Genomic DNA, 23,908 nt, shown 5'->3' with positions numbered 1-23,908 from the left:
TTATATAATTCTTTACGATATCAAGAAACTAATATTTTACTAATGTTTTAATTGCATTGTGTACAAGCTTAATTCAACAAATATCGAAAGAACGAGTTTGTGGCGTGAGGTTTACTTCAACTGAACAAATGAATAAAAATAAAAATGTTAATTATGTTTCTAAAGCACAGACAAAGCAAATAAAAACGTTAATTAAATCGTTACATTCTTGACATACCTTTCATTCGTCGGCCATTGAACCGGAAGACTTCGTCAGAGTTGAAAGTTCATGGAAATCCCGCCTCCTAAATCACGTGACGCCAACAGCTACCGGAGCTTCGCCTAGCTGGTTGCAAAATGTCAGACTCGGAAGACGCCACTACGCCTCCCCCCTGTGTCGTTGTCACGAGCAGTGATGCCACTTTTAAAGAAGAAGAAATTATCAAACGTATGTATTGTAAACGCACTCATAGGAATGATGGGAATGATAGCAAACATGCTAATGCTAGCGAACATGTTTACCTTCCTTCGGTTGCTCGGGCATTCACCACAATGTTAGGAGTTTATAAATAACGTAATAAAGTGCTAACGTTGAAGCAACTTAGCCGAGCGGATGCACTCGGGTTTGTGTGACATATTATGTTTTTATGTTTTTTCTGTCAGAAATTCTTGGGGCGAAGACGCTGCCAGAAGCGAGCAAGCGAGAACAAACAGTCGTGTGGTATCCTTGGACCATCAACAACAAATATTACACAGCGGATGTCAGGCTATGCATCGTACCCAGCACTTTTCAGATGTCGTCAGAGATTGCACAGTCCATGCAAGCTTTCATTGCTTTTTTTGATAGTACAAAGGTATGGAACCTTTTTCATTATATTTCGAACTGAGCAGTTCAATTGTGTTGAATGAGATGACGTACATTTTGCAGAAGGATGGTTTAGAAAAGCTTCATCCGTGGATATCAGTGGTGGACGACATTGCTCCAGAGGTGCTGATTCTTGTCTGTGACAGAGTTTGTGCAGATGGTATGTTCCACATTGTGAAATTGTGGATACAATTCTGTTACATTTGTTAATTGGGATTTCTTTTCAAGGTGTTACCAGACATGAAGCACAACAATGGTGTTTGTCGCACAGCTTTGAGCTGGTGGAGCTCAACCCTCAGGAGCTGCCTGATGAAGATGGTGAGGGACACTTGAAATCAATTTTTCACCAATGATCTTCATCATGAAATGTTAAAACAACTCGTCAAATCATATATGATGTGTCTACATCATCTTTTTTGTGCAGATGACTTTCCAGAATCCACTGGAGTAAAGAGAATTATCCAGGCACTCAATGCAAATGTGTGGACCAGCGTGGAGATGAAAGATGGTTAGATACACTTAAGAGGTCTTTTTGATTACAGAATTTAAATCTGCCTTTTTTTGTGACAACAGGGAACAGTCAGAGCTTTGGACTAATGAGCAGTTTGGTGGCTGCTCGGCACAACCACCCTCGCAGCTGTCAAGATCCACAAGTCAGTGCCACCTAAATTTATAAAGATAATTCTCACGTCAGTTTAAAATGATTGCTTTATAATTCTGTTACAGTCTTCTAGTCAACCAGCAGAGGGCGCGCTTGCTACTGCAGTGACTCGTCATATGGAGACAAACAGCTCACCAGAGAACACAGTTGTTGGTAAGGGAACAGTTTTTGTTTTACCCTTAAAGAAAAATCAATGCCATCGATAATATACCAAATCTAATGCTTTTGCTTATGACTGTGTATAAAGTTTTGAAATCAAATGTTGATCTTTTCAGATGCAATGACAAACTTGGACATACAGGAGCTTGCAAATCTCACAGCTGGAGATGCAGACGTGGATAATTTTGAACGCCTCTTCACCAAATTAAAAGAGATGAAAGGTAAATGAAGCGTGAAACATTTTAGGCGCTTTATCCGTATAATGAAGATAATAGTATGACTTTTTCCCTGCCAACTCACAGATAAAGCTTCATCGTTACCTCATGAGCAAAGAAAAGTTCATGCAGAGAAGGTAAGGTGCTTCAACTCCTACTTTAAATACCTAATGGGTGTGCTACATCTAAAAGTGTGGCCCAATTCTGCATTCCAGGTCGCTAAAGCTTTTTGGATGGCCATTGGTGGTGATGACGACGAGATAGACGGCTTATCATCAGGGGAGGAAAGCTAACGGAAGTGAACGGTCAACATTTCTTTCCTACCTTTTCCTGGCTGTCGCGCAAGGTCCAGCGCCCCCTTGAGTCACCGCTTGCACTTTGCAAGTGGAAGTGCTCCTGGACGTACTTGACTGTACTGTAGGCGGCTTTGGCTCCTTCAAAGCGGCATTACTGATTTAGCTGAAAAGAGAGGTAATAAAAGGATCCAGGACGCAGCCGTTACACATGGGTCTTCCTTAGTGATAAATAAATAAAACGAACAAGACAGAATATTACATCCATGGGTTTATTCTTGGGGTACAATGTCATAAATATCTCAACGTGACATCATGTGCCTTATTTTAAAATTAACTGTCAGACAAACAAATTGTGAGTATTCTGTCAAGTCACAAAAGATGAACTGTCATACAAATAATGGATGGTCTGTATTGTCAACATAAAGACTTTTTGTCTTGAATAGCTCTCGTCATTTCTTCTGCTCTGTGGCTAACTGTTCATTGTCGCATGGACAATAAAACGCAGAGGCATATACCTCATATTGGAAGCAAATACTTTATATTACTTTATTAGACATTTGGCATAACAAAATAAAAGGGCCTTTTAGGACTATTTGACTTGCATGAGACATTGAAGAGCGGACAAAGCTCTCATCTACCCAATGCAATGTTATAAACCGCGTGACTGACTTACGTCATCGATTTGCTTGTGTACTGTAAGAGCGTGAATATTAATTGACACTGCATCTTCAAAGACAGCAGGCAAATCAAACATGACTTAACACTGAGTTTACATTTTTAGACATAAGAAATCACCAGAACTGAAGCTGTACAAGAGTCAAAAGTGCATTGTACGTTTGTTTTTCCATTCAAACATGCCTCAATAACTGCAAACCTTTGACAAAACTATGTTTAATCAGTCTCACTGTTATGCGCACTACAAGTCAACCAGAGCTGAGAAAAGTCAGTATTAAAGTAGGCGGAGTCATGTGTACACTTGCCTGTGCCTTAATGTCAAGTCGTGCAGTCCCATTTTTGTATAACTACAAGAAATTACAAACTATAAATACTTATGTACAATGATGCTGAGGCAATAATTTAAAAAAAAAAAAAAAACATACATATTTTCATGCAGGACAGTATGAAAAAATAACTTAGAAAATGTCTTTTCATTGAGCAAAATATTTTTTTTCTTATATAATCCAAGACGAAATGGTGCTGATCTTGTTTAAAATAGAAAAAACACCAATTAAGAAGTAATTATCAAATTTTCATTAATATGATGAATTATTGGTGGCAAAAAGTGCCTTGTACTTAAAACATTACATTATTTTATTTTTTTTGCTTTGATAACTAATTGTAAAAATAATTATACTGGAACACGCCCAGTTCAAGGGTTTAATTAATTCATAGAATCAATGTTTTAAATTCTGATAAACAAGGCGGGAGGGAGGAGTGTTGTCACACCAACCTGACAAAGTCTAGAGTCCTCGAGGGGCGAGGTTGTCTGTATTTCTGGAACATTGAAAAAAATAGCTAATTTTGTATGAAGCTTTCTGTTGTATTTCCTGAGAAAAATCAATGAAAATATCATAGAAATTGAAAAGCAATTGCCCCACCCCTCCACCAAGTTTCATAAAAGATGTCCCGCCGTGCCTCTGTTGGTGCAACTCCAGTGACATCACTATAAAGACGAGACTTGCGATGCATGGTTACTTTCACTGATGTTAAAAAAGAAAGGCTGTGTGCGTGCGTGCGTGTGTGCGTGTGTGTGAAAAGTACAGATAACACCCGGTGGCCGCGCACACACCACAAAAGGACCATCACCCGTGTACACTTAAAGAGAGCGAAGCAAAGAGCAGCACGTGTGTGTGTGTGAAGTTAAAAGTGACAGCAAGGGAGGCGGATCCGATGAATACCGTCTCTTTCCTTCTCTGCACCGAGAGAACGTAAAACCGGCGTGGTCTCGTGGCTGCCTCTTAAGACACGCTGGAGCAGTGGATGCTGGGAGAACCCATCTGGGTGAGAACCTTGTCCAGCCACTGCAAAGGGCCGTTCAGATGCAGCTCGATCCAGCAGGGGGTGCTGGTCACCGTCTGACGTCTGCCAAATAGGAAAAAAAAAAAAAAGGTTGTCAAACAATTTACTCAACACTATTAGATGGACTACAAAGACATGAGAATCCAGCCAATGTCATCAATGAAGTAAGGCTCAACCATTTAGAAACGTTTTTGGTTTTGCATGGTAAATTTAAGCTCAAATAGTACACAACTCAACAATAATGGAAACTTTCCATGACTCATGAAACAATAAAAATATGACCTGCATTTCTAAACGTATGTGGACACTGCATAAATGAATAAAAAATTAGCATATAAAAAAAAAATAATAAAACCTCGCAACCGACCGAGATGAAGCAAAGGGTTTTCTCCTCCTTGCCAAACTGCAGCCTATGTGATTTGAAAATTGCAATGTGGAATTGAATTGGATAAATTCTTCATCCCTACTCTAATGTCATCCAGGGTGCCAGAAACACAAGCAGGACTCTGGCCTTTTGGGAAATCCCCCCTCGCCAGTGTCTCCGATACACGTTCACCTCCCACTGCATGCCTGCCACATTCCTTCGCCATTACTCAACCGGCTCATGCTTGCACTTAGCAGAAACCCCCCCCCCCCCCCCCCCCAACTTCCTTCCTCAGTGTCCAACACTCTTGATCATTCAGCCAAGAAAGTTGACATCCTCACCAAAAGTACAACAAAGCTCACTTTACCTGTACTCGGCGCCCCATCCTTTGACGAAACTCATGCGAATGGTGCACATCCTGGTGAGCTGGTAAACCGCCTCGAAGCCCTGATTGACCGACTGAGCAAGGAGAGCGGCAAACTCCTGGTTGTTGAAGATCTTTAAGTTGCAACCTAACAAAGAGACACAGGCTTTATGTCAGGGTCCTCCTGAAACTTTTGTGTATGTCTTCCCGTGTGCGCACACCTGGAGGGATCTTGCAGACGGTTGCGGGATGCCATCCGTAGCGCTGGTTGCAATTTGGACTCTGGACAAAGATGGCGCTGTCGCTGAGACACTCAGCAAACACTTCCCCACCGATGTAGTACAACCTGACGCCCCGGCCTAAAAAGTTGAAAGATTGAAATTAGCATCAAATCAAGCCGCGACACTTTCTTTCGTTAAATGTTGACTAAATTTAGATTCGTCAGCAATTAGGCAACGTTGACTCAATTAAAAAAATCAAGTCATGTGACTCCCTGAGTGTGCCCGTGACAATGACCTATGTGTCTGCGTGTGACCTCCACGGTGGAATTGCGGTTAACGTTGGACAACAGGCCGAGACAGAAGCGCTCCGAGTTGGACGGGTCGGTGAAGCCGTCGACCGTGAGGGAGGGCTGGGAGGCGTGGAAGGTCTCTCCCACACGCTGGTTGAGTTCATAGTAGGAGATGGAGCACCAGAAGGCGGACTCGCAGTACGTCACGGGCTGCAGGTCTGTGCGCATGAAAGCTGAGTGGTTAAGAACCAAGACCAAAGGAGCACAAATGTGCTTAACACGGCAGACAATGCTTGCCATTCATTTGTCTGCTGCACTTCTTTCCCACGACCCCAGTGAAGAATATTTTGAAGCTGACCTCCCTGTGGCTTTGCAAACGTTACGGTGATTACATTACCTGGGGCCGTCTGTACCTGATCTCACTGTCGACTTGAACACAACACAACACAGACAATGACCCCCATTCATAGCACCATTACTCAGTTACTGTCTCAAATACGTCACTTCAAAACCTTTCGGTACTAGTCGGTGAGCGAGCAAAAGTAGTCAACAATCGAAACTGGCACAATAAAATCAATTCTTTTCACCCATGTGGATCTTTTGTCTCTTTCCTGAATAGCGAGCATGGGTGTTTCTTTATTCAGCTGTAGCACTCGCAGGTGTTTATTTAAACGTGGGGATCTATTTGAGAATCTCGTGGGATGGCTTGTTTATAAGTCAAGTTATTTAAAGCAAGACCTCAGGTTTTGTCCGCGACTCAAGAAACAATTTTGTCGCCGCTCCTTTTGAGTGTCACACACGCTGACGTCACCTATTTACATTTGCTGCTATCGAAATCAGAAATCAGAGCGGCTGGTAGCAGCACTTGCTTTTGGGGGGTGAAGGTGGCGTTTATTTATTCAAGCACACACTGCACCTGGCAAGTCAACTTTTTGAGCAGAGGCCGGCCCCTAACTGAGGACAGATGGTATACGCTCCGCAAGCCAACACATTAGGTACATCAACACGTTCATGCCCGAGACTAGCTATTCATAGCTACAGTATATAGTTTGCCCCATGTAACTAAACGAGGTCACCAACATATTAAAATCATGTCAGTGTCATGGCTATTTGAATTTAATTAAGCTCTTATATTGAATAAGTTGAAAGCGATTGCACAAAATGATCAATGATACAGTTGTGTGTGCTTACCAAGATTATTGTTTGTAGGTGACACAGGATTGGGCGAGAGGCTGGGTGAACCTGAAATATAGAACGACACATTTGGTTCATATACAGACAGACTGTATCATTGAAAATATGAGGCTGAACTTGTGTAACTCACTTGTGTCCATGCTGTGGTTAAGTTGGTGATCACTCGTCTCGCCATCTTCACTCAGGTACCCGGGTGGGGGAGTTTCTGGACATTGTCACAAAAAAATTAAATAAATAAAATGAAAAAATAGTGTGTACTTTGATTTCTGGAATTCATTACTATTTTTATTGTGCATGTGTTTTACCATAGTGAAACATGTTATTCCCAACTTTTGATGACAGATTCAAATTATTGGTAATCAGGGCAACAATTATTTGCTTTTTTTGTCATGTCAAGAGATGACAAATATACGTGCAAAGGTGACATGCTTTTATTCCTCTGTTCTCACCAGGTATGTAGTTACTCTGTGGTTCAATGCCAGCAGGGAAGTTTGTGTTCTCAGGGATGGAGGGACTGTAGTCATCCAGTGGCGGGAACTCTGCTGGGATGTCAGTATGGCGTGGAACTAGAACAGGTGGCAAAACTGGGGGAACGCAGATATTCTCATTAGGAATCACTTTTTATTTGAACCGTGTGGTAGCTAGCAAGCACCGCTTACTTGGCGTCTCGACCCGCTGGTAGTGATAGGGGTTCACGCACACTTCGTCTTTCTTTACATGGAAGGCGTATTCGCATTGGTCAATGGCCCGCAGCTCGTGGTGCGACTGCAGGTCGGGCCAGCGCCACAGGCGACAGTAGATCACGTGGGGGAGACCTTTTCGGTGCGACACCTGGAGTCGGCCGTCTAATGATCTGAAACGTGCCATCAACAAAAAAAGGTACACCGGGAACAGCAAGATGAGCGATTCGGACTGAGTTTCAGTCGTTCGATTCCCAACCAAGAGTCTTCAATGTTACATTCATGAAAAAAATAAACGTTTGGGAGTATGAAACAAACAATTCCGTCATGTCTCTGGCAGACGGCTGTTATTCTCTGAAGCGAGCCACAATCCAAATAGTGGCCCACACCCTACCACAGCCGAGAGTGCATTGCCACCCCAAAAAGCTATTTTAATGTCAGCTACCACCCACGTTCAGAAGGTGTACAACGGGCGGAAGGGGCATATTGTTTATTCAGACTTATATTACTATCATCCTTATCCGAGGCACCTAATCTTACAAGTACGTCACGATTAGTGCGTTCCCATTTTTTCCAAACTACACAAAGTCTAGTCTAAACATTCCCTTGAGTCACACTTTGGTCCACCACTTGAAACAGTTTACAAAATTACCGAGCAGAACTTAAGATTGGTGCATGCTTCTTGCTGGTGCAAACACACAAATGTATTATTCACATCGGTAAACCACTCAATGCGAATAATTTATCTCGTATTTATATGAAAGATCAAACATGGTCAATTACCACAGCAAATTGAATTAGTAGTAAATATAATTAGCATTTCATATGATCATGTATATGAAATAAGACCGAATCCTAACACGCCATCCCACGCAAACGAAGCATGTTTTTCTTTCCCCCATAAACTCAAGTAAACACAGTAACATATTTTTTAAGTTATAATATTGGAAATGCTAAAGCTAGCAAGCTAGCTACCAGGACAGGCGCTAGCTGTCATTAGCGCTAGCTTAGCTTAGACTGCGTTCGGGTTTCCTTACCTTGGTATGGTTAAACATTTGGTGTTGACATTCTGCGTCGTGATGGCCTTTTCCAACTCGTCCAACTGTCCGGTCTTTTTCAACTTCTTCACCAGACTTTTCACCGCCTTTTCGCACCATTTCTCCTCTTGGCCGTTCTGCTCCCCCTTCTTCCAACCGAGGAGCCTCTTCACGATGGGAGGCGTGAACGGTAATATGGACATTTTTAAATGTCGAAATTAATTAACACTGATTTAATTTCAAGTTTCCGATCCAGACAGAACACCGCCAGCTTTTTTTCCAGCCAGTCAGCTACAGGGTCTGCGAGACTGGACTTCCCAGGCACACGGATGACCGGTAGCCGGGAGGGGCTCACGCTCGCGTCTCTGTCCGCTCAAGTTGACGGAGTGTCGGTCAGAGAGGAGCAGAACATCCGCCTATCTGCCCCTCCTCCTCCTCCTCCTCCTCCTCTTCCACCTCCTCCCTCCATCCATCCATCCATCCATCAGCTGCTCATCCCTCCACCTGCACCGAGCAGCCAGAATAAAAACAGATTTAACTACATGTCAATTAAAAACACAAAAACATAACATTATCAAAATCACGTACAACGACGTCAACAACAACAACAACAACAACAACAACAACAACAACAACAACAACAACAAAACACTACAGTGTCCCTTGTTTTTTGTTTTGCTTATCAGGTCATGTCATTTTTACTAATGTCAAATGATTGCATATAATGAATTTTCAGTTTGATATCGGTACTGCATCAACTTCATAATAATGAATAATATGCAATTATTTGTCAATTCATACCAATACATACCCATCAGCCAAATTTTTCCTTTTATTATGACTTTTTATTTTTATGTTTTTATTTATGGGTATCTCTAGAAAACAAGATGATGCAATTAAAAGTGCTATCCACTGTCCACAATCATACATAAAGCCACTGCACACCATGTGTAAAATAAAGGAAGACACATATCTTACATAAATTATGCACACAAACTACAATTTCACAAAAGGTCTGTATTTGAAATGGAAATAATGATGAGCTTGTCAAATAGCACAGAAACATAACACATTCAAACGAATGCACACATTACACCATCTGAGGAAACGGGTAGCTACGGGTACTCCAATGGATGCTGTAATCCACGTCCCCCACTTTGTTGCCATGGCGGGGAGGGAACACGAGACAGACAGCTGGTGAGCACAATTGTTGCGTGTGTCCTTGTGAGAGGATTTTAGGGGGCTTGTGTGAGACTGCGGGGCAGATGGGCCACAGCAGGCCCAGCGAAGGTCTTACGGAGCGAGCGAGGAACAAAAGGCCGGGCGGCCGTGTGAATAAGTAATGAGTGCACACAATGCTATGTGTAACAATGGCTTTGCGATGGAGTATTCGTGGGAAACAAGGAGCATGTGATCAGCTGGGCTGCTGTCACAATACTTTGACAAGGATCTCCCAGCAATGAGAGGAAATCCATAGAGGAACATTATTGTCATCCAGATTCTCACTTGACATACTGACACACACAATTCAGTTGAGATGGGACTTGCAGATGATTGTATCTCCTAAATTCCAATGAAACCAGCTACTTCTTGCAACGTTTGGACTATGTTCCAAAATCTACTCTTCATTTTCAAAACACATTGTGCTGTTCATGACTCACATGGTCAGGTAGGTCCCCCGCTAAGTACTGGCACCCCGCCATGACTCGAGATTATATCTGCATACAGTATAGCTCACACCTTTATCAGCGTAATCCTTATACCATGCCTCCAACATTCCTCATGGGTTGATTACTGCTTGGAGGATAAATTCTCAACACACATCAGCATGTCGACTTCTTTAAATAAACCCAGGCTACATGCGTTTGAGTACATAAACACCCTTAGTCCCTATTTGAGTAAATCCTATTTTTTTGTGTAACACAGCATTTGCGTTTATTTTCTGTAGTAAACCTTTTCAATGATGAATGCAAACGGCTACCAGTTAATACACACTTTTAAAATAAATGTAAAACAAATGTTTAAATTTCAGTTATTCCATATTTAGTTTTTTGTCTTCATGCAATCAAGTGCGGGGTCAAAAAGGCGCAACGCTATAGTCGAAGCGCTCCCGACGTAACACTACCATCTAGTGGCCATAGTTTAACATTACTATCCGTATTGAATAGTTTAAAAAAGCTTAGAAAAATGAGCAACAGAAGAACAAGCATTGAAACTCAAAACCACACTTGTGCACAATTTCGAGTGCTCAATACACCTCCCATGCAAGTCTTTGGAATGTGGGAGGAAACAAGAGTACCCGGAGGAAACCCACGCAGGAAGAACGAGCCCTGAATCCAAGCCACCAAGCGTGTGCAATTGTGTGTTTGTACTCAAATAAGATATTTGCATCCACACACGACACGACTCTCAATTTTCTGCGATCGTGCATTCTCTGGCTTCATTTACAACGCATTTGCATTGTCTCCTCTTTGACCTCAATGCAATTTCACAATTTCCCTTTGTATTCTTTAATATATTGCAATAGCACCTTTTCCCGTCTCCTTTTACTATTGGTTAACATTCATTTTAATTCCATCAATAAATCAAGACCTCCGATTTATAGTCTTTTCCATACGCTCAATTTACATGTTTATTGCGTACAATGGTCCATAACAGAATTAAGTTGAATGAGAGGATTTCCAAAATATCTTCCCCATCTTACATATGGATGCAATGCAGCACTTGGCCACGACTCATTAACTCCTCCCCCAGGCTAAATGGCTTCATGTTTGCCCTACACATAAAAACGATGGCTCTTTTAACAAAAAAAAAAAAAAAAAAAATGCACGTTCCCAGTATTTATCGAGTGTCCTGACTTATTCCTCCTTCCCCCAAAATGACATTTAATCTCTTTAACACCCTTCACCAAAAGTTAAAGAGGAAGGTGACATTTTCACAAATGTGCTGCACATACTCAATCATTCAGTCCACCTCCAAAACTAATGATTGTGAAATTAGTTTGGGAGCAATCAGAATGCTCCCCCGCTAAGAGCCATGCCACTGTATCCATATGCATGAAATTGCCTGCGTTAATACGCGCGCGCGCGCGCTCGCTCGCTATGAATGGTGGCTAATGCAGTGAATAATTCTGACTGCATATATGGAGGAGGAACGCCGTCTTCTATTAGCTTGCGATAGTCGCAGCCCTTTGGCAATATCTGGCGAATAGCCAGCCGTGGATGGATAATTAAGCCTTGCTCTTGAACATTAAAACTTGCTTATTTCGGAGCGCTTCAGGCACTGGGGGCGCTTATTGGCTGCTCTCTTTTCAACGCACTTCCCCAATAATGCTTTCAACTGTAAATATTTCTTGTATTTTATTTTGGAGTAAAATACGGCACGCAATATCTTGAGTTAGATAACCTTTGATTTCGATTTGGATCCATAACGCACTTGAGTTTTATCGCCCTATCGTCCCTTGGTAAGACTTGCGTCTTATCATCTTCGGAAATGGACTTTAATGTGGCTTAGCGGAGGATTTAATGTGGCTCCAGGAGAGGAAAAGAAAGCAATCAAGCTTGTTGCATCGTGTATCAATTATGCATTGGCATCACAGTGTGTGGTCTTTTTTTTTTTTTTTTTTTTGCATGATCAGCAGAATTGAGGGCCAGACAGAGCGCCAATGTAGAGCTCAGAATAGCATTTGTAGTTCTCTCAACATTGTGAGATATAGAAGTTTTTTGGGGTCAAGCAAACAGGAATAACAGGGCGACTCAAATCGAAAAAACGTGCAGCCGGATGACTTGACTTCATTAAATCCACAACATAGCTGTGATGCCTGTGCTCTTTCAAATCCATATGTGAACCATTTGCTCCCCCCCTCCCCTCTTGAAACCTCTGCCTCATTAGTGTTGCCTTTATGACATGCGGCTTTACCTAAATGCTGTGGATTTTTCCACTCTGCTTGCTGGCCCACTCTCAGGTTTGACGGATGCTTTCTTGGCTTGGTAACATTCTTCTAACAAGTCACTGAAAAAAGAAAACAAAATGCACTTTAGATTATGCAGAATAGTGTAGGATTGTCAATTGGAAAATAAAGTACAGCAAAGTACATCCATCGATTTCCTTCTGCTTATCCAGGACAGCAAAACACAATACAAAAAATAAATACTATGTAAAAGATTACGAATGGAATCATTCTCTATAAAATTGGCTTTGGGCATTATTTTCTCACGCGACAGTAACCACAATGACCACTTGATGGCAGTATAACATTTGTTTGAATACTTGATGTAAAAAGTAATACGTGTGTCTTGATGTGACTGTAGAAATTTATATGTAGTTGAAGTGCACTATATTTTGGTTTACAAAAAGAAAACATTTGAAATATGTAAAGAAAATGATGATTGTAAAGGAAATAACTCGCTCCTTGACAAGAGTCAGTTGGGTGACTTTTTTTTTTTTCCTGTTTATCCGTTCAGTGGTAAATCATATCCTGTAAAAGGCCATCAAGTTTACGCTTTGAACTGGCTCACTGCTGTGCTGCTTTTTTTTTTTTTTCTCAACTTTGCTCTTTAGGAGAAATGAGGCTGAGCCGCCTGACGCAGGACTTCCCATCAGCCGCCCTCAACCATGCACACATGTTTCTGATAGACCTCCACAAGGCCCAGTAATCTGAGGGCAGCTCATTCAGAGGAACCGGGAGAGGAGGGGTCCCAAACATGGTGGGCGAGAAGGAAAAGTAGGTGGAGAAAAAGGAGGGAAGCTTGTACTGGAAAGATGAGTGGGAGCAAATGCAAAGGGGGAAAAAAAGCAACATTTTAAGGGCACAAGGTGTGTTTTACCATAAACGGCACGGTCCTACTTCTTAGTTCAAAATGTGTCACTGTCTGGATGTTTATTATTGTGTTTGCACATCTGCATAGTTTCTTTTTAATTACTCAAGATGATTTTGGGTGAGAGATGGGACAAACCTGACTCATCCCTTCTTGGAAGAGCCATGCTGCATTATATAGCTTTTTTTAAACACATAAACAAGTGAAAATAGTGACATTAAATGCATCGGATTAATCCTGTTTTGTTAAAAATTGGTTGCTTTAAGTTGTTTGTAGGAGCAAGTTTCAATTAACTTTTTTTCCCCCTTCCATTTGAAATAAAGACAATCCATATACAAGTACGTGCAGATTTATTTCCGCCTATAAAACTGGTTAGTCAGCTCAACCTTTTATTTATTGCATCACTCACAGCTCTAAGAACTTAATAAGATAGTCAGTCGTTTGACGTCCTCGGTTGGGAAAGTACAAAATTGGGACATAAACAGCTGGAATGTCTGTGTGTGTACTCGGACGAAGTAGGATAAAATACGATTAAAATATTGCTTGTGTAGCCATTTGAGGCATTACTGTAAGTTCCTCCCAGACCACTTTGGGTTTTCTCAAGGACCAATCAGTGGTCTGCAGAAGACATTTTGGAGAACACATCACATACTGAAGTCAGACAACAAATCCTTGATTTCCTACCTCCCAAAGAGCAGCCAGTGTAAACATAACAGTGAGTGGCGCTATTTTAAGTTGGAAGTGAACATCTGAAGAGTTGAGGTAAGAGAAGAAGGGGAGGGGGGGCATTCTTAAAGGTGGGCCACGAGGAAGAGGATTAACTGAAATGAAAAACAGCCACAGCGGGAATCTGACACAACCCTGAAACAAGTTGATTGCAATTAAAAAAATAAAGACAAAATATTTGTAGTCATTTTTTTGGTGTGCTTAATTACCTGTTGAAGTGGTGTCTCTGAAAATTCTCACCTCATTTCAAGTTCCAAATTGTGATTGCAAAGATCCGTGTCGCTCCTCGTGATAATATTGACACAAACACACTTTCAAATGTGTTTGAACACAGCAATGAACCAAACACTAAGAACATGCACACACTTTGAAGTCCAGTCACAACATTAAAGGTGAGAGAGAGGGTGGAACGTCATTCCAGTTACCGCCATAGTGCAAACACACACAACACAACACAGCACAAACAAGACACGGACACTGTAGGAAGGAAATAAAAGTGTGTTGTCATAAGTGTGTGACGTCGGCGGAGCCTCACGGCTACGTTTGGAGGCTTTCGGGCTTGTTTAGCTGACCTCGGTGAAAGCAAACCTCATGACAGAAGGTCTGGCATTGTGTGTGTGTGTGTGTGAGTGCGCGCGTGCGTGTGTGTGCCCGCACCGCTCTGGAGCCAGACGGTCTGCCGGCCGCCAGCTTTGCTTGCTTATAACGGCTGAGAACATCCGATCCCCTCGGGGAGGACGGGAGGGAGGGAGGGAGGGCGGAGAGGCAAGGCTACTGCTTAGCACTCTCCTCTCTGTCTTTATCTTGGCTATTTGGACAAAGAACAAGCATTAGGTCGCTGATCAACTGCCCAGTTTATTATGCATGGCTAGGACTGAGAAGTGGTTTGAAAAAGGGGGCCATTTTGAAGCGGAAACATTTTTGGAAGAAAAATCTTTTCACAGCAAACATGTTCTGCCTGCTGTGAAAGAATTTCATTGATGAACATTTCATCCTCGCCTAGCTTTATTTACCATCCGGGGAGGAGGCTGTCGCTTTGTGTTCCGACAAAAACAAACGGACCTTAATCAGCACCAGGCCTTGGTGTTTAACCACCACGGAACACTTGCACTCCCTCGCAGAGCTGCCGCACGCTCACTCTTGGCTGGCCAGCCAGCAGAAGCCTCCACATGTGGCCCCCAGGAAAGTGGCGGCCATTCATAAGAAATAGTTTTTTTACGCTAGTAAAATTGCATAACTCGCTCGCCATGTGGACTATTTCCTCCCCGGTTCTCCAGGGTCTCCAAATAGTGCGATTGGGTTTCCTGTGTGTAACGTAAGGTGGAGAGCCGGACAAGCGTTCGCACGTCAGTTTGGGAGCAGGCACATTTCTCTCCCTCCCTGACAACATGGAAAAAAGAAAAAAAAAAAAGGAGGGAAGAAGAGCACAAGATGGCGTGCTGAAGGAGAAAATGCGAACATAGTCAAAAAGGGGACTCATCGGACAAGAATGTTTTGTCGTGTCCCGCCAACATTGGAAGCATACAAGCGAGGTCACAGCAACGTATTGTTGATGGCGTTGGGGCCAAGTCCACACGCGGATGCAAAACATATTTTCCCAATCTCTCCGCACATGAAAACACATTTGTGCTCTGTCAATCTGGAAAAAAGACCAGCGGCCTTCCCGTGCTGTTTTTCCTCAGTGGCTGGAAAATCATGTTTTTGTATAAACAAAAAGGCCAAAAATTCCGATTTTTTTAATCTCCATTTTAAAAATCACTACGTGTCAACTATTAGCTATTTTTTTACACATGACTGTCTTAAAGTAGATGATAAAAAGTTATTTAAAAAAAGAATTTCTCTTTAAAAAGACCATTAGCATTATCGAGCTTAGCTTCTCCGTATAGCAAAAAACAGATAAATAATAAATAAATGAAATGATTCCACATTTATTAATGTCCCAGTTAGTCATCCACTGCACTTAGCTCCCTGAAGGCGTCATTTGAAATCACCGCTAACCACTAGCAAATGTCACATCCTATTCAACTGTTTTAATTTTGAAATATCAAAGTTATCTGAGGCTAATCCATTTCCTGACTCCACTTTGATGTCAGCAAACATTTCCTTAATCCGACTCGTAAAGGCTTAATACTTTACGGCTTCGCTGTCACGCTGCGGGCCGTCATGTGCCGCCCAGATCCCGTCGAGCGTGTCCGGTAGCCGGCTCGGCCCGACACGTTTACAACACGACGGGACCGGGCCCGAACGAGCGTGTGCATCTGGTACCTTGGCCACCGCCTTCTGTTCTCTTGGCCAAGTCAAGTTCTTCATCAGTGTCTTAATGGACAGAGGTCACCTGAAGTTGACAGGGAAGTGTTGTGAGTGAGCGTCACAGGTGCCAGGACGCTGCCACAAACAAATATTCATTCCACTGACGTCCAAGTGCGGTCACTTGAAGAATGTCCTCTCAGCCATGACGTCACCCCCCCCCCCCCCATCTGTCAGCCTGTGTGGGAACAAACTGAAATAAGCACGTGGAAATCGGAACGGTGATCTTTGTCAAGAAATACAAACGCCTCCATGGCCTGTCATGGACGACCTCATGACATTAACTAACGCGTGATATTCAAAATCAAACAGGTTTGCTCTCCGCATTCACCTGAAAAATGGACAGAAAACAAACAAACATCTGGCTTAGTTTTAGAAGTTTCGAGGCGGCATGGGGGCAATTGTCAAAATGTGACGGTGTCTTAACACTCGATGATTTTGGTCAAATGCCTCAAACAATAGCTTTGTGCCTTTTTCACTTTATAATAAAATAAATAAATAAATTCAAATAAAAATAAATAAATAAATACAATTAAAAATAAATAAATACAAATAAATAAATCAATAAATAGCTCTCAAAGAAAGTCTTTTGCATGTGGTAAAGGATCCACTTCACCTCTCCCCATCTTGTTCTGCTACTGGAGGAGTTGACAAGTCGTTGGTGGCCGTAGTAGAACCATTGAACAAAAGAGCTCTTGTTTGAGATGTAAAGCCTGCTAGAAAGCAGCACACTTTGATCCGAAAAGTCCGCTGGGGGAGCGGGGAGGGCACGATAAAAAGGATGTGTTAGAATAATTCGTTTTGTAGAAGCGCTCAAGGCCAACATATCTGCCAGGCTTTAGGAGTTCTTATACTCCCTTCCTTGTCTTATCTGTGAGAGGCCCTCACTAGTTATGAACAGAACACCTTTGTTCTTTGTCTAGCTAAAGAGAAGTTCTTTCTCTATTATACCTTGCGGCCTCGCACCACACAACATTGTTAGCTAGTTAAGCAGCGTTGCTACAGCCACAATCTCCCCTCCCTTAACGCCTCTTGTAACCAGGGCAACCCAAAATAAAAAGAGGAGATAGCGGAAGAGAAGCTCAGAATTGGTGGAGGACTGCAACTGGGCCTTCTACGTAATTCTCCTCGCGAGCAAAAGGAATCCTCTTTGTTTCCAGCATGTGGATTAATGTCTGCTGGTGTTTTGACCTGACAGGATGAAAACAAATTCAGACTGTCCGTCAAGCCTCATCGTCTGTTGGCGTAACCACATAACGGAAACGCTAATATTTGCGCAGGCTGGAAAAAAATAGAGCAGCTCTCTGGCTTGTCGTGTGCTAAAGCCGGTCGGTCGGCCTTCCGACAGTGTGTCTGTCTCAAGCTACAGCAACCACCTGCCTTTTTCTGCGCGGCCTCGGAGGACGCCGGCACTTACCGGCCGGCCGGCCCAACACCCAAACACTGGCAGCAACAATCACACACTAACACAACAATTCATTTGGATCAGCATGTATCTACATTTCAAGTTACCAAAATACAGTACACAAAAATACTTGTGTAAACATCTCGAGGAAACAATAAATTAAGAGATGAAAACCTCACTTGGTTGATGGACGTTACATTAACTAAAGTTGGTGCAAGAGAAGCGAATGTTGACAGCGTCTGCACCTCCAGGGGCCATCAAACATGTCTGAGAAGAGATGAGATGAGAAGAGATGAGAGCGGGAGCACGAGTGACAGACAAGCCGCCGCATGTCAGCCATCTAGCAAGAACGCAGGAACCAAGTGCGAGGATGATTCACTTCTTCTCCAAGCTTGAGAAGGCGCCTCGACTATTATCCTGATGAGCGGCAGCCCGCGGGGTGCTTATTAGAGCATTTGTATTAATTCCTCGGGATCATCCCTTTCTGTCAGTACAGGCCGAAGGAGCTACCCTCTAATTGCTAGAAATTTTAATTATCCTGACGAAAGTGATGGCTAAAGGATGATGAAGAAGCATCTACTGAGTGTATCAATAAATAAATAAATAAATCACATTTTGGTTTAACCATCAATGTGAGAGCGAGCCATTTTCAACACTTAGATATGGTGAAACTTTTTTTAAAAATTCAGGCGCACTCCAGCGTACTATATTTAGATTTTTCGCAAGATGTCATCTTCTATACAACTCACAGCCACTAGGGGGCGCATTTGCATGATATGCCGTGATTGCTCTGATGTGCTGTGACGTCCAGGCCTCAAGCCATTTCTAGTTGTAGTTTTTCACCCTTCTAACAGCATATCTATTGGACTACATTTAGTCTCCATTCGGAAGAAGCGATTTTCCCCATCAATGTTGGGTACTTTTCCGTCCGTCAAAGCTTCTGCACTTTGATTGCGCTCTGACTGACCCCGCCGCCCGCCTCAACCCGGAGGCTCATTCCGACCGACTATTTGCAACAGGCAGCAAAGCGTGTTAATGACTGTAAGAACACGAGCGGCTGGAAGAAAACGAGCGGCGCTGACACGCCACCCGAGTCATTTGGACCTGCCGCCACAGGCTTCTCACATAAATCTGCCTGGGAATCGCTGAGCAGCACGTCAGCCACATGACAGGAGGGCAGCAGAGATAAGAAAAAGAGCTGGTTCACCTCAGCGCAACGTCAGATACGCTGACGATAGGTATTTGATCTCTGGGATAGCTGCAGGGGCAACACAGACATCCGTGTAGTGATGGAGGAATGCGGAGAAACATGAGGAGAGGAGTCCATCGGCGTACAGTGGAATGCCCTCAATTTAGAGTTGAGCAAATTTTGGAGGATCGTTTCAGACAGAACATGGAGTTTCGATCTGTAGCATTATGGAAAAATAGATTCAACTCCTTATTGATAAACACAAATGTTTTCCGGAAGGAACAAGGCAAGTGATATTTGGACACAAATGGTGGAGCAGCATGTGGTTCCAACATCTTGGCATGCACTCGCTGCTCTCTCTTAGAAGTGCTGACAGACATTCACATTCACAGTTTCTCTGTCCAGGCTTTAACAGGAGCCAGATGAAAGACAGCAGCAGATTAAGATGTTCGCTACGGGGTGGCACGGGCGGGACAAGCATGGCGAGTACAGCGGCAAACAAAGGCTGAAGGAATGTCAAATGTTGCAAAGGCTTTCAGGAATAAAAAGTGTTATAAGGAGTGGCTCCTCTTCCGGGTCTGGAAGCCCTCAAGGGACACTTGTGTTCTCAAGGGAGCACAAGACCTCCCGCTAAAGCCCCACGCCCGGGGGGACTAAACATGTCTCTTGTGAAGACTTTAAAGGCCAAGTTCCTGCCACTTTGTGTTTAATGGGTTTTAAGAAGCCGCTAGCACAATATGCAACGCCTCACTTTAGCTCTTTAATGAATTTCTATGGTCATAGTGTCTTGCATTGCACCACGCAAATGTAACGTTTACTGCAGGCAGAGCATGACATTGATCGATGGCATAAATATTTCTCTTGAAGTCCAAGACCATGTCACGGCCCAGGAAAGTCAAAACACAAGCTTGAGCAAATGCACATATTATTGCATTTGGTTAATTTTTTTTCGGCTTTTTGAGTTAAACGACTATTTTCGAAACTGTAAACAAGCCGACGGTTGCAGCCCTACCCTCGTATGAATCACGCAGGTGCAGCTCCAGCTCCTAGACAGTCAAATCAAGCTAATTGTTAGTGGCTGGCTGGACACTCCCTCCCAATTGAAATGATCACAAAATGACTGAACATGTGCAATGACGGGTCACCATTTGCTTCTCTGCTTTTTTCCCCTCCCAATTATCCTTCCAACTGAAATCTACTAAACAATACAGTAATTGCTTGTAATCCATCCATTTCCTGTACTAAGTGATTTTAGGCCAGAGGCAGAGTACACCCCAGCCTGGTTGCCGCCCCATGACATGGCACACACAGACAGACAACAATTTACACTCCCATTCCCACAATTAGTCTTCATTAAACATAGGGGAATTCAGAGAAATGAACCAGGAAAACCATCAAAATGCCATTTGATATATATATATTTTTTAATATATATGTATGCATATAAAATATAATAATAATATATAGTATATATAAAAAATATATACGTATATTTGTATAAAATATCTTATATATATAAAATATATATATGTATTTTTTTTTAAGAGGAAATCATGTTCCGTGTACACTTATATACGATAAATTGGCAACTGAATGTTTTAATCTGTATTAAATATAAACAACATACCTTGGAGTGAAAACCAGCGCCATCTGGTGGAGCATTCACCTTCATGTCACTGGCAGCAGGACATCTTTTCTCTTTGTACCAAGAGGACAAAATATCTCAGTTCATTGTCATTTTATACAAATTGGCACATTTGATATGAATCTGAGTGCAGATGCCAGGATGTCTGCATGTGTGTGTGTGTGTGCGTGTATGTGTGTGTATGCACATACACGCATTCCAGACCTCACGCTGGCAGGTATGTCGGCGTGGAGACAGGCTGTAGTGCGTGGCCGTGGAATGTGTAACCTGACCTGGACAGGCTCTTCACTCATCTTCTGCCTTCTCACCAACAAGTGATGGCTGCGCCCCTCTCACAACACTGGAAGAGAAAACAAGCAGGCAGTCAAGGAGAGCAGAAACGTGACACGAGCGGCAGCAAGGAAAGTACGTCTCGTCTTGTATCGGTTGGTTTTCCTCAGATGTTGTGGTTTCTTAAAAACAATAGTTTCAAGATGGTAAAACACTTTTTTCTTTTGATTATGACCTCAAGCTGCGGGCGAAAGAGTGGAAATTCATTTAGGTCATTTTCATTTCAATTCAATAGCATGTTTGCAACAACAACAAAAAAGGTTAAAAAACAAAAAGATTTATTTTGTTTTTCCTCGCTGGATTTTTTGTGGCCTGCGTCATGATTTAACTGCAATGACAACACGGCAGGAAATTACTAAGTGCAACCAACGGAAGATTCAAATAAGACAAACAGGTTCATTAAAGAGCTGACGTCGTTTGGGCGGTCTTGGTGAGCAAACTTCTATGTGGCTTTTTAGCGGGGGGGGGGGGGGGGGGGGGGGGATTCCCCACCCTTCCGCTAAAATCGGACCTCCTCAGGGCACTTGTACACAACAAGTTAACATAAAGCTGCTGCAAACAACACACAAGCCAGGGTGCAGGAGAAGGGGCGAGCGACGTGGACACATGGAAGGAGGCGGGAAAGCCACATGAGCAGCACCCAATCAGCCCGCCTGCACTCAACCACCGGCGCTGCACGCCAAACCTCAGACTGGAAGCTTGGAAGGCAACGCAGTGTGACTGCATTTCCTGAATCCACCCCATTTAAACTCACAATATGGAACGTATTAGGACCAAGGGGAAAAAAAAAAAGAAACAGGGGAGGAGGAGCAAGGGCTGGGGCAGAGATCCGAGATCTTCTCCTCTACGGTTTCTCGGAAAGGAGCTTTCATATAAAGACTTTTGAACACAACAGAACCTCTTTTTTTGGGTGAAGAAATGAGAAGAAAACGGAATGTCTCATTGCTCTGCCATCCTGCTTTTTACGCCCACAGGCTAAATGAGTGTGAGCATGGCAGCATTCATGTGCCATTGCCTCACAATTTAGATAGCAGGGTCTGGAAAAGCTTTGATTATAGCCTGTAAAGAAGCTCTATTAAAGGCCCCTATAAATTACAGGGCCTTTTTGACACACACACACACACACACATGAACACACGCTCTCATCAGTGAAACTCTTTGTGCATGCCGGGTGGGGAGAAAAAAAAAGAAAAAAAAAACGGCACACATCAATAACAAGTTAATGCAATTAAATGAGTTTCTGCAACGCTGTAATTAAAAGCAAATTGAATTGTTGGCGGATTACAGACAGGCGCCTGCATTGTATCACTTTGAGTGTGCGTAGGCACGACATCATTCATTCGGAAGGTTCACGACATGATTTTAGGAGGAGCAAACAAAACGGACATATTTTCGAAGCACAACCCTAACAAGGTGATAGATACACTGCTGTTGATGAACACCATCAGATATTTTTTTTTTGCCGAGCGTGTGTGTGTGTGTGCGTGCATGAGCACACACTGTGGCATTCTTTTAACCTCTGTGGAAACTCACTAAAATAAATCCATTTCGTACGTCAGAGAGGCCCCTTTGCACCCTGTAATTACCCGAGGGCGGGAAGGGGAGCCGGTGGGGGGGTGGCTGAGCGAGCGAGCGAGCGAGAAGATGCACCACTGGTTTGCTTTTTGGCTTCCGACAAAGCGGCAAGTTGTGTGTTGAAGGCTGACTCGCTGGCCTGACAGATCTTGGAAAATTCCCCCATCAGAGACGTGACAGAAGATCTTGCATTTATCTCTGCCTGTAGCTTTGACACAACAATCTAGTCAATCCTGTTTTTTTGTCCCATCTGTTCTTCCATTTATACTTCCTGTAGTGTCCCAATACTTATGTCCATGCATTGGAAGACAAAACAGTGCAGTCACCATAGAAAGCTGTCAATGGGAGTGAGCGGGTTAAATTGGACATGCTGAAACGGCTTCTTCTAAACCGGAGCGTTGGACAATCAGTCACACTGGTTCCAATCCGCCCGCCGCGTTGGAGTGAGCCAAAATGGTGCCTTCCCATAATCCCCCCCCCATGAGAGCGTGGATCCCCAGCACGCACGCACGCACGCACGCACGCCGGCGTGTGTCAGCACGCCCTGTAAGTGGCGAGTGAGGCAGCTGCGAGGAGCCGTAATTAACACCCTGGGCCGAGGTGAGAAGAAGAAGAAGACACGTTGCGGGCTGACGTTCATGACAAGAAGGAGGAAGAGCAGGAAGTTGTTCCGGCCGCTCCGTGTAATCTCCACTCGTCTCCAAAGGTGCTATTAAGTGAGGGGCCAGATGTGCTCCACGGCGAGGTCATGAAACGGAGTGGCAGTAAGCTGCTCCACATCTGCCTGACTTAACTAAACAATTGACTTTATAGCCGTATTTCCTTTGAGCTCTCCAGTACAGTTTGGCAAGTGGGATCTGGCTCGCTTTCCATTATGGGATGTCAGCAACCTAAACGGATGGCAATGGTGGGAAAAAACACAGTGCCAGTTCTTTTTTGTTATTCTTCTTTGGTTGAGTTGTCAGGTCATGTGCACTTTAGGTTCCACAGAGAGAACATTTGGGATTCCAGCTGACCAACTCTGCCATGCCATGCTATGGGAACTGATGAACACATTGATGGAGCAGCCTTCACAGCACATATATGACATTTGTCCTATGTCACGGCGACGATGGCAAAAAATCATCGAGCGATCCCGAACTTCATCATCAGACCAGTTGGCATAAAGTTGCGTATGTGACTACAAATGCCAAAAATATGACTCACTTTTGCTGAACAATAAATGGCAACTGTGTGTCGGCCAATCAGCAGCCGGCACGCCGTCTAGCTCCGCCCACTGGTAGGTACATTAGCCTATTTTGATTTGTGGGATTGCCTTGGTTCAACGAAACACAACTTTTCTTTCATATGCTTGGTCAGATTCATTGAGTGCCTTGAAAACAATGCGTGAGCAGATCTGAGAGCTTTGCGGAAGGTGTTCTTCAGGCTTCAGTCTGAGGAATGGACTGAGGCTTTGGCAGCACACCAAGCCTAATAACAGGCTTCGGAAACTCTGAGCTTTAAAAAGCAGTCGTGCGCTGGTGTGCTCCCTGAATTCAAACACAGATCGAGAAACAGTCGGCAATATTGC

The 23,908-nt window shown here is 43.3% G+C and overlaps 3 protein-coding genes and 1 long non-coding RNA gene across 11 annotated transcripts in view; 2 read left to right on the top strand and 2 right to left on the bottom strand.

The window, feature by feature from the left end:
* Positions 1 to 365, bottom strand: part of skor1b (SKI family transcriptional corepressor 1b) — a 47,399-nt gene extending 47,034 nt beyond the window's left edge. For 6 of the 8 annotated variants that reach the window (XM_068651137.1, XM_068651138.1, XM_049724142.1 and 3 more), the window contains exon 1: positions 218 to 365. The gene's annotated coding sequence lies outside the window, so the exon portion shown is untranslated. The remainder of the gene's footprint in view (positions 1 to 217) is intronic. The other 2 variants (XM_068651139.1, XM_068651136.1) reach the window with 2 other exon arrangements.
* On the top strand, positions 283 to 2,615 carry aagab (alpha and gamma adaptin binding protein). The gene is made up of 10 exons (XM_049724162.1): positions 283 to 427; positions 643 to 833; positions 908 to 1,004; positions 1,073 to 1,162; positions 1,269 to 1,352; positions 1,418 to 1,497; positions 1,571 to 1,658; positions 1,781 to 1,885; positions 1,967 to 2,016; positions 2,095 to 2,615. Exons 1-10 carry the CDS (start codon positions 337 to 339, stop codon positions 2,170 to 2,172), a joined length of 954 nt encoding a protein of 317 aa, XP_049580119.1. The 5' UTR covers positions 283 to 336; the 3' UTR covers positions 2,173 to 2,615.
* On the bottom strand, positions 2,431 to 14,361 carry smad3b (SMAD family member 3b). The gene is made up of 11 exons (XM_049724154.2): positions 14,128 to 14,361; positions 12,263 to 12,355; positions 8,345 to 8,848; positions 7,287 to 7,480; positions 7,077 to 7,211; positions 6,758 to 6,832; positions 6,625 to 6,675; positions 5,439 to 5,651; positions 5,144 to 5,281; positions 4,926 to 5,070; positions 2,431 to 4,257 (listed from the first exon to the last, which is right to left on the bottom strand). The coding sequence occupies exons 3-11, from the start codon at positions 8,545 to 8,547 to the stop codon at positions 4,134 to 4,136; spliced, it is 1,278 nt and encodes a 425-aa protein (XP_049580111.1). The 5' UTR covers positions 8,548 to 8,848; positions 12,263 to 12,355; positions 14,128 to 14,361; the 3' UTR covers positions 2,431 to 4,133.
* An 8,483-nt stretch (positions 14,362 to 22,844) lies between these two features.
* LOC125971161 (uncharacterized) lies at positions 22,845 to 23,620 on the top strand. Its single transcript, XR_007482363.2, has 2 exons — positions 22,845 to 23,245; positions 23,320 to 23,620. It is a non-coding gene; the product is annotated as an uncharacterized lncRNA (long non-coding RNA).
* The last annotated feature ends 288 nt before the right edge of the window (positions 23,621 to 23,908 follow it).

This window comes from Syngnathus scovelli, chromosome 6 (genome assembly GCF_024217435.2).
Source record: "Syngnathus scovelli strain Florida chromosome 6, RoL_Ssco_1.2, whole genome shotgun sequence".
NCBI lineage: Eukaryota > Metazoa > Chordata > Actinopteri > Syngnathiformes > Syngnathidae > Syngnathus > Syngnathus scovelli.
Note: the sequence above shows the minus strand (reverse complement) of the source record. Positions and strands in the feature narration are given on the sequence as shown.

What these genes read in the sequence shown, in the direction of transcription:
- aagab (XM_049724162.1), top strand. Translation starts at nt 337, where the DNA reads ATGTCAGACTCGGAAGACGCCACTACGCCTCCCCCCTGTGTCGTTGTC. An exon ending in CTTTTTTTGATAGTACAAAG is followed by an intron (nt 834 to 907) that starts GTATGGAACCTT and finishes TACATTTTGCAG; the next exon opens with AAGGATGGTTTAGAAAAGCT. An exon ending in TGACAGAGTTTGTGCAGATG is followed by an intron (nt 1,005 to 1,072) that starts GTATGTTCCACA and finishes TTTCTTTTCAAG; the next exon opens with GTGTTACCAGACATGAAGCA.
- smad3b (XM_049724154.2), bottom strand. Translation starts at nt 8,547, where the DNA reads ATGTCCATATTACCGTTCACGCCTCCCATCGTGAAGAGGCTCCTCGGT. An exon ending in ACCTACAAACAATAATCTTG is followed by an intron (nt 5,652 to 6,624) that starts GTAAGCACACAC and finishes TCATGCGCACAG; the next exon opens with ACCTGCAGCCCGTGACGTAC. An exon ending in CGTCTGCAAGATCCCTCCAG is followed by an intron (nt 5,071 to 5,143) that starts GTGTGCGCACAC and finishes TCTCTTTGTTAG; the next exon opens with GTTGCAACTTAAAGATCTTC.